This window comes from Arvicola amphibius, chromosome 2, assembly GCF_903992535.2.
Source record: "Arvicola amphibius chromosome 2, mArvAmp1.2, whole genome shotgun sequence".
Taxonomy (NCBI): Eukaryota; Metazoa; Chordata; class Mammalia; order Rodentia; family Cricetidae; genus Arvicola; species Arvicola amphibius.
In genome coordinates, this window is record NC_052048.2 from 17,327,359 (window position 1) to 17,338,021 (window position 10,663).

General features: G+C 35.7%; 1 protein-coding gene across 1 annotated transcript; it reads left to right on the top strand.

Annotated features, from left to right (window-relative positions):
- The first annotated feature begins 7,976 nt into the window (after window positions 1–7,976).
- Window positions 7,977–8,945, top strand: LOC119806563 (taste receptor type 2 member 116-like). The gene has a single exon (XM_038318338.1). The coding sequence runs from the start codon at window positions 7,977–7,979 to the stop codon at window positions 8,943–8,945; it is 969 nt and encodes a 322-aa protein (XP_038174266.1).
- Window positions 8,946–10,663: the final 1,718 nt, after the last annotated feature.

Here is a 10,663-nt window from a genome sequence, read left to right on the forward strand (position 1 = left end):
CTTAAATGTCAGCTGAACAAGGAGGACACAAATGAGCATGCCAAACTGGATGTGGAAAAGCCACCAAAGAGTCAGTCCTACTCAAAGAACAATAGGGGCTGAGTAAAGCTGAAAATAGGTGAGGTGGTCTTCCCCAGGGGTGAGCACACCAATTGATTGTCCAGTGCCAAATGATCATTCCAGAAAACATACATACTATTAATGTTATATGGACTCTTCAGATTATATTTAGGAATATGTATGTATACATTTACAAATACATGCTCACATGCAACAACAACTGATGAAAAGTGGCCAGAAATTTGAAGGAAGTGGGAAAAGATATATATGTGGTTTTGGAATAGGAAAAGAAGGGGGAAATATAATTAAAGTACAATCTCAAAGCCAAAACCAAAAGATAAGATTAGAAGAATATTTCAAATAATTATGCAATCTGAATCCATCATATTCAAGAGTACTGAGTTTTGTAGGGAAAAATTAAGTTGAAATTTTTACTGCGTATAAAGTAACACACAAAGTGCAGAAAATATTTTGATTAAAAACCATTTGATAAGTATAATCTTTCAGTATTTTTTATTATGAGTTATTGTGCATAACTAAGTTTGCAAACAAATGTTTGGAATAAAAACTAACTAAATGCATTATACCCTTAGCAAATACAATTATGTATATCACCATTTCAGGATACTCCACACAGAACATGATCCATAATAGTAGCAAATTTTTAGTAATAAAGTAGTAATGAAAATAATTTTATGGTTTGGGATTACCACATGATGAACTGTATTAAGAGGCCACAGCATTAGGAAGGTTGAGAACCACTGTTCTTCTGTTTCCCAAGAACACTTACAGTGGGCTAGGTGGTAAGAGTTGGGGAGTAACTGCTGGAATACCAGGTTAGAGTCATCCTCCTAGCAGGACATATTGATAACATCATTATCATTGCCTTAGACCTTGTTATTGTATTGTTCTTCCAATGAGTTGGTATCAGGACAAGGTTAGATGAACTCCAAGACAGACACGGAATATTTATATTATGCCTGGGGAGAACACATGTACACACACACACACACACACACACACACACTAAGCAGCCCATACTAACATTTTAATATAGAAGTTGTAACAAAACTGTTGTATTAGAAATGAGAAATAAATTAAGATTGTTAAAATTTCAAATAATCTGAATACATATGAAAATAATATTTTAAAAATTTAGAATAATAGGGCTATGTCATTTATTTATTCCTTATTTTTCTTGGGTTTTAGAGACAGGAATATCATTGTGTAGCCTTAGTTGGACTGAAATTTACTATGTAGACTAGTTGGATATGAACTCATAGAGCTCTACTCTTCTTTGATTTCCTCTACCTGCCAGGTGCTGGAATTAAAGCTGTGTACCACTTTGCCTGGCTGTGACTGTTCTTTGAGTAGTCTAACTGTTACTTCTTTCAAATGAAGAATTTTCAGAACATATTTATTAGGTAAATGTGATTTGTTGGTTATACACATAATCAAAAAATATTTTTGTGGAATTATAATTACATAATTTCCTCCTTTTTCCCTCCCTGTAAATCATCCCATATAATGTTCTTTTCTCTCTTTGAAATTCAAAGGCCTCCCTTTTCATTAATCATTCTTGCATATGTGTGTGTTTGTGTGTGTGTGTGTGTGTTTATAAACCTATCAGGCTATACTATATGGTATTACTTGCATGTATGTTTTCAGGGCTTACCATTTGGTATTGGATAACCAAGTGGTATGTTTTTCTCTTGAGAAGACTATTTATCCAACTTTTATCATTGCTTAGTTGTCTGTCTGGAAATAAGGTCTTGTGAAATTTTACCCATCTGTGAGAGCATGATTACTGGTATTTTCCTTGTTCAAGTCATGTTTAGGCAGTCATGTTGATAAGACTTTATGGGTATAACTTCTGTAGTGTGGGAGGTTATTCTGTCTATGTGTTGTTTTCATTGGTTAATGAATAAAAAAAATTGCCTTGGCTGGTTGATAGGATAGAACTTAGGTAGGCAAAGAAGACAGAACTGAATTCTGGGAGAAGAAAAGAGTCTGAGAGAAGCAGTGGATCCTCCACCTGAGAGAGAATCTGTTTAGAATCTTTCCCAGTAAGCCACTCCCACGTGGCGATATACAAATTAATAGAAATGGGTTAAACTAATATAAGAGTTAGCCAATAAGAAGATAGAGCTAATGGGCCAAGCAATGATTTAATTAATATGGTTTCTGTGATTATTTCGGTTCTGGGTGATTGGGACAAATAAGTGGTTCCCTGCAACAATTGGGGCTCCAACATGTGCTAGCTAAATCCATGTAAAACCTGAGAGGGCTTGAAAAAAATTTAGACAAAAAAAAAATAAAAGTACAGAATTTAACACAGCTTATTGCTATTTGATGGAGGCTTGCTGCAGAAAGATTTTTCTGATTCAGCCGTAGCAGGAAAAAAGCCACAGCTATTTTAAAATGTCTATTTCTGGCCTATACTGCCAGAATGACCTCTGGCTCTTTTGGGAGACAGAGCATTTGGATGGGATTTGTGAGCAGACTGATGCAGCTTGCTTGATGGCAACTTTGACTGGCTCTGCGCCTGGAAGTGGGGAGGTGTGCATGGCTCAGAGAAGCAAATGGCTCTGCCATGCTGAACTGTGCAGAGCAAGCAGGAAGTATTGTTTGGACCAAATAATATCACAGCTTAGTTTCTTAAGTGCTTAGCATTTTAAAAACACAACCAAAAGTACCCCTGGACAGTAAAGAATTACAGATAATGCAATAAGGATGGATTCAGACATAAAAGACCTCTAAATGGGCCAGCATGTTGGATAAATGTATGTAGTCTTGGAAGAGAGAAGAAAAAGAGTATAGAGAGTCATAAAATAAAGTTAGTGCTTGAAAAGGTAATAAAGAGACAGTACAGATAGTCATAGATTAAAAGGAGTAAAGAAAAATAAACCACGTAAAATGGAAAATTCACAGAGAGTCTGGATTATGTATATTATTGTGTTTTCATTGAACTTTTTGACTGTGAAGGAGTTAAATACAGAGAGACATTTCATTGTATGGGCTGCTAAGCTAATCCAGCATGTATATTATAAAGGTATCATGACTTTCAGATTTGGGTCTAAGGATATGTTGCTTTGGAAAAGCTGTTTCCACAGAAGATGGGAATCTGTAGATTGCTTCAGGACCTATATGGTTTCATGGAACAAGACCCCTTGAAAGGTTGCTGTAAGCAACCCCACAAAGAAAAATACTTTGCCCAATAAACAGCAAAAAGCAGTTTGGAGAGAAATAACTATGCCCAAATTCCCAAATATTAACTATATTTTTTTACATTTAAATGGGGGGAATATTCTATAGATACTTGCATTGGTATGAATCTTGGTTTGTTGATACAAGTTTAAGGTCAATTTTATTATACTGTATATGTATATTTCTGCCCTTGATTAAGGTATTGTGTTTGTGTGGTTCATTTAAAAATGTAATGTATAACTAAGAAATATAAGTTAATACATAATCTTTTATAATAATCAAGTTTGTAGTCATAGTTAGATTTTCTAGATGTATAGAGATATATTTCAATTATATAAATATTCTTCAAATCTTTCATAGACCTTCAGAAAATGGCATTTAAATATTTTAAAAATTTAGAACTTTTCATGACAGTGAGACACATTTGCTCCTGGCAGCACCAAGCTACTTCAAAAGGATGATGGGCATTGAAGAGGCTATGGAGTTGGTTAGCAATTTGGGCAAGAAACTGCTCTTGCTTGGACTGCTTCACTGGACATTCAGGACCCATAGAGAAATGACTGCTGAACTTGCCTAAAGGTGAGATGATCCTTTGGGCTTCCTGGTTCATGAAAGAGTAGGCCAAACATTCTGCAGGATACAGAAGAAAGTGACTTGCAAACTGCCAATATAGGCAGACCTGTCTTTGAAATTTCTTGCTTCATGAAAAAGTCTTCTGGAGACTATGGGCATGTAGGGTAGAGATGGATGCACCAACAGTACAGAAAAACTTTGAGTGACTTTCCAGGCAATGAGATGTCTCTGTCAATTCTAAAGTTTTGGAAGTTGCTTACAGTGTACTTTCTCTTTACTTAGGTGATATTATATCTTTCTGGAGCCTTTGATGGAGTTGAAGGATTTATAGTTATAGTTATCGTTTTCCTTAGGTATGATTAAAGACAAAATAGATATAAATATTGTAACTGTAATTCTTGCTTGATAACTGTTTTGTTATATGTAATTTTCCTATGTTTAAAATAAAGCCTTCCTTTGGTGTGGGAGGTCCTTTTGTCTATGTGTTGCTTTATTGGCTAATGAATAAAGAAACTGCTTTGGTCTGTTGATAGATCAGAACTTAGGTAGGAAGGGATGACAGAACTGAATGCTGGCAGAGGAAAGAGTCAGAAAGAAGCCATGGATTCTCTGCTTGAGACACATACTGGTTTGAATATTTTCCAGTAAGCCACTGCCTTGTGGTGATATACAAATTAATAGAAATGGGTTAAAATTAAGAGTTATCCAACATGAAGATAGAGTTAATTAATTAATATGATTTAATTAATATGGTTTTGTGTGATTATTATGGTTCTGGGTGGCTGGGATAAACATGCGGGCCCTCTTCCTACACTTCTGATATTTCTTGGAGACACAGTCTCAGAGTAAGTACAGTTTCTCCAGCTCTGGCAACCTTTCTACCCCGTTTCTTTGAAACCTTTCCTGAATTTCAGGTGCTAGAGTGTTTTGTAGATGTATGAGTTGGGATTGTGATCCACAACTTTGCATTTTAATTGGTTGTGATTTTCTATAGTGATCTCTGTCCTTTGCAAAAAGAATTTTCCTTGATGAGAGAGAGGGCTTACCGGGTTATATGTCAGAAATAAAATATAAATTCTTAAAACAGGTAAAAAATGTTAGTTAGATGCAGATATTGAGACACAGAAATGAGAGCATGGTTATCAATTCTATAAGTAATGTTAAATCCTCAACAAAATAGAATTTTATTTTAGAAAGTATTTGCTTGCTTATTTGGGTGAAAATTGTCTTCAAATTGTAGAGTGTGTCCTTGGAATAGATTTTCATATTGTCCCAGAGCCACTCATTTATTCCTTTATGCAATTAGTAAATATAAATGCATGTTGAATATTATTTGTATGTGTTTTTGGATAAATTTTTATAAATTTTGGGATCTACTAAATGAAAAATGAGTCTACAATATGCTAATATGAAAAGACATATGTATGTGGCTATAATCTATATTCTTCATAACATTTTACTGCTCACCACATGTAACATATTTTTCATGTAAACAAACTTAAATAAATCCTCTGGTTTTGTTTCTTTTAGTTCACTTATAAATCCCTAATTTTGGGCACTTCTTGGTAACCAATACATCACCAGTCTTACAGTTCCTTTGATTCTGCTGCCACTTCTGACATGTGTGTTAGGATGATAATAGATATTTAGGTCACTTTTCAGGCTTTTGAAAGCTGATTTTGACGAAAACGCTGGTTCTTCACTGAAGCCCAAGCCATCACTCACAGCCCAGGTGAGTAACACTGACTAGCAGTGGTGAGAGAGGTGGATAGGTCTGACATGTGTACAGAAAAGCTGGAGATAGGTGTGGTGTATGCATCCTGACAGAGCGGCAACTACGACCACTTCTACATGAAATGTCAGCACGTTCATTATGTACCATACAGAGGAGGGGTTGTCTAGTCTTGGTAGGAGGTCTCTGTAAGTGAGCAGTCTCAGGCTCTAAGCTTTTAGGAAGAGGTAGCTGCAGTTGCTACATCTGTACATACTAGTCACATGGAGACTCCCAAGGAAACCTTTGCCATCCATCTAAGCCTTACTTGGGAAAACTTTTTCTCCTATGGGACTGAGGCATGATAATACTTGACCTGACTGTCCTCATTATCAACAATGCACATTCACTCAGGACTTCACTCACTCAGGGCTTCCTCTGCTCCCTACATGTCTTCACCTGTCTACAAAATAGCTGGAGCACAGTGCAAAGGCTTGTTATATTTGAGGAATCATAGCAAGTAATGGTTGGCTTTATCATTTGATTACTAACACTTGGTATAGTCAATATATGCATCTTCTTGTGGGTGAATAATTGAACAAGACATGCAAGTGTCTTATAAAGACACCTATATACAACAGTGGATTATAAATTGCTGAAGACACTTCGGTTTGAGGAAATGCAAGTCGTCACAAACTGTCTTCCTACAGAAGCTGCTATTCAGGTGGAACCTAAATGTAGCATTTCCTGTTCAGAAGCAAAGGGGCAGTGATGGGCTCACTGAAGGCCTTCTGTGTCCAATGTGCTCTCAATAGACTTGAGATGAGAAGTCCAGGAATCTGCCATCTCAACATCTATTCCACAGGACCTCAACAGCAAGATTATCAACATTTCTTATTGTCTTTTTTCTCCCAGACTTCAAATTTAGCTTGTGGAGGGAGTCAAGTTAAAGGAATTTTTTTGTTTGTTTTCACATGGATGAAAATTTCGTGTCTATAATTTTTAGTATATTTTTTGTAAAAATTTGCACATGCTTGCCTGCTACTTTGTCACCCTGAGACTTTCCAATAATTGAAGGAAAATTAATCTCATATAATCTCCTTATAAGTGATTACCTAAGCACATTTGCAGAAATGATTATGGCTAATTATTTAGCTCTCAACCTTTTCTCTGGGTCTTTCATCTTTTTTTTCAAAATTAATCTTACTTCAAGGAACTAAGGGTGTGGTCAGTCATAAACAGTAGAATAATTATTATACATGTTTTTCTGCCATCTTGTTATTTACTATTCATATATTATTACTAGATCTGTGCTTATGTATTAGCTAGCTATTGAAGATGAAGGACTCACAAACACTACTTGCCTCACAATTTGTGAGGCTGTGTATGTTCATGTACCTTGGTGCCTATTAGTAAAAACACTGAATTGATGTTGGAACAGTAGAGGGAAGGTGGATAAAACTATATGTCTTTGGTGTCTATGGAGAAATGTAACTTATAGGACAGGGGCAGAGGAAAAGGAGAAGGACTCTTTCTGTGTATATAGATTATTCATCTTAGTGATTGCTTCCTGGAACTATAAGGATATTCACACATATGTTCATATGCAGTCACACAATAGTCTTATTTTACACAATGTTTGCAATCAATGTTCCATGACTGAGATTTGCTAGCATTTTTTTAAAAAAAAGCAGATAGCACCTTAAAATTATCAGAGTGCCAGGCATGAGCTACATGCATAAATTTTCTGCACAGCAGAAAAAAAATTACAGACTTTGGGTTTAAATGTGTATGGATATTGGCATGTGCATACCTTTGAATAAAATCAAATGATAAATATATGTTTTCTCAGCACTGAGCTTTTGACAAATGATTATTTTCAAAGATTATTTTATTTTGGATGGTTTGCTAGAAATAATTTGCATACTGTGCATAGGTCTGGAGCATAGCTGGTTCAAGGTGTTTAAAGACATGTGATACTAAAAAATTCCTAGGCAGAAGTTCAGATTTTTGCTGCCTTATATAGGGGATAGAATTTTTATGTGATTTACCCAATACTCAGTGCCAGATTAATATCTAAGAGATCTGAGCAAAGTGATGAAAATAAGTCTATCTTTATTTGTATATTAGTGCACGAGAGATCAGCTTTTCCTTCATTAAAATTTGCATTGTCTCTAGCCTGCTGAATGTAATGCACACCACATCTGTATGGAGCTCAGTACAGCTCTCAGGAAAAATACAAGGCTTTTATTTTGGAAAGTACGAAGTCATTACCAAGGCTTAGTGGCTCATTTGGTATTAGGCTTGAAAGTTGTGTAAGGGAACATACTGTGAAGTTTTGAGAACTGAATATGCACAGCATTTTTGTAGTATGTGTTAACAAATCTTGAGCAGTGACAACAGAAATAGGAGCATTCACTGGAAGATGAGTGGTGTCCTGGAGAACACATTTACAGTCATTCTGAGTGTGGAATTTGTAATTGGCAACTTTGGGAATGTATTTATAGCAGTGGTGAACATCAGAGACTTAGTCAAGAGAAGACAGATCTCTTCAATGGATCAGATCCTCACTGCTCTGGCCATCTCCAGAATTGTGCTGCTGTGGTTAGTATTACTGAATTGGTGTCTATCTATGCTTTATCCAGAAGGATGGATAAATGAAAGAATGGTTGGGATAATCTGGACAGTATCCCACCAGTTTAGTCTCTGGTTTGCTACAAGTCTAAGCATCTTTTGCTTTTTCAAGATAGCAAATTTTTCCAGCACTCTTTTCTTTTATTTTAAATTTAGAGTTAAAAAAGCAGTGAGAGTGACGTTGTTTGCATCTTTGTTTCTCTTGTGTTTAAATATTATAGTTATTAATTTACCTGAGAACATCTTGATGACTGAGTATAAAGTAAATAAGTCTTACAACTTGAGTTTGAATAACATACAGCCTTCCGCGCTATGGCTTTTATTTGCAAACACCATTTTCACGTTCATACCCTTTTCTGTGTCCCTGGTCACTTTTCTCCTGCTCATCTTCTCCCTGTGGAAACATCTGAGGAAGATGCAGCAGAGTGCTCAAGGATGCAGAGACGCCAGCACTACGGCACACATCAGAACCTTGCAGACAATAATTGCCTCTCTCCTCCTGTATGTCCTTTTCTTTCTGTCTCTTGTTGCTAACATTTGGGGGTCTCTGCTTCTGGAAAAAAGAATGCTGCTTTTGATTACACAGTCTTCAAGAGCTGCTTTTCCTTCAGTGCACCCCTTTGTCCTGATTCTGGGAAATACTAAGCTGAGAAAGGCTTCTCTCTCTGTGCTGCTGTGGCTAAGATGCAGGCACGAAGACAGGGACCCTGAGGTGCAGAGAACCAGGACTTATTTGTGTAGGTCATCTTGCATACCTTAAAGGAACATCGGATCACAAAAATTTTGTATTTAAATTTATTGTTTCTGAATTTTATAAAAATGTATGTTATCTTTTCAACTTGGAAAAGAGTATTTTGAAGAAATGTTATCTAAACATTCTATAGTGTTTGTAGAACATATAAAATATGTTAATTTTTAGATACTAAAATTGCGTAAATGCAGATCAGTTGAATGCAAGAAATGATTATAACAAACCTTAATTTTATACCAGTTAATTCCTTTTAAGCATCTCAGAACAAGAAATATAAATATAGGTTATGTATTTATATTTGTTTCCTAAAGTAGAACTTTGTAATTTTATATACTATACCGGTTAGTTTTTTTTTTTTTTTTTTTTTTTTTTTTTTTTTTTTTTTTTTTTTTTTTTTTTTTTTTTGTTACAAGCTTGTGTCATCTTGGAAAAACACACTTCAACTGAGTAAATACCTCCATCAAATTGGGCAGTAGGCAAGTCAGTGGAGTATTTTCTTAATTGATGGCTGATATGTGTAGGCCCAATTCCTATGAGCAGTGGCACCCCTGGAATGGTGGTTCTAGGCTGTATACAAAAAGCAATCTGAGAAAATCATGGAGAACAATCCAGTCAGCTGTGCTCTTCCATGGCTTTTGAATCACTTTCTGCCTTCATTTCCTGCCCCAACTTCCCTTCATAATTGACTATAAACAATAAGCTGCAATAGATCTTTCAATTCCAAGTAGCTTTTGGTGATGCTGTCTATCATATTCCTAGAAAGCAAACTAGGACACACTTAAAAATATTTTTATATAGAAACTGTCAGTAAATATTAGATAAGAATTGACATATAGCTTATGGATTAGTAGAAATAAAATATTCAGTTTATCATTTAAAAGATCAGATTCAACTTAGAAATTGCAAAATTCATTATGACATCACACACCTATATTTTACTAGGTTTGAAGCAACCAGGTTGTCTTAGGAAAAGAAATTTAGAGGAAGTTGTAAGTGATCTACATTAGATAAACGTGAATGTCTTATAGGATTACATGTTGTTAGTTGATGGAGGATGGTCTTTTGGGGTTCCTGATTCAAGAAAGAGTCTGTGAGACATTCTACAGGACACAGCAGATAGTGACTGAACTGTCTTTGAAATTTCCAGCTTCATGGAAAAATCTGCTAGATACTATGGGCCTGAAGGCTGAAGATGGATGCCCCAATGGTACAGAGGAACTTTGGGTGACTGTACAGGCAGCAAGATGTCTCCATCATTTCTAGAGTTTGAAAGTTGCTTATTTCTTGTTTACTTAGGTAATATCATATCCTTCTGGAGTCTTTGATGGAGTTGAAGAATATATAGATAGTTGTTATTGTTTTCCTTAGTTATGATACAAAATAAAGTAGATATAAATATTGTAACTGTAATTCTTGCTTGATAACTGCTTTGTTATATGTAATTTTACAATGTTAAAGTGAAAGCCTTTCTTTTTTGTTTAAACAGAAAAAGGGGAAATGATGGAGGAGGGTCATGTGTTACTTTCATTGGTTAATAAAGAAACTGCCTTGGCCCTTTAATAGGACAGAAAATTAGGTAGGCGGAGTAGACAGAACAGAACTGTGGAAGAAAGAAAGCAGAGTCAGGCAGATGCTTCAGGCACTCGCCATACCTCTCCTCTCTGAGACGGACGCAAGTTAAGATCCTTCCCAGTAAACCCACCTTGTGGTGCTACACAGATTACTAA

Excerpts from the sequence above, each read along its gene's own strand:
- LOC119806563 (XM_038318338.1), top strand. The coding sequence starts at position 7,977 with ATGAGTGGTGTCCTGGAGAACACATTTACAGTCATTCTGAGTGTGGAA.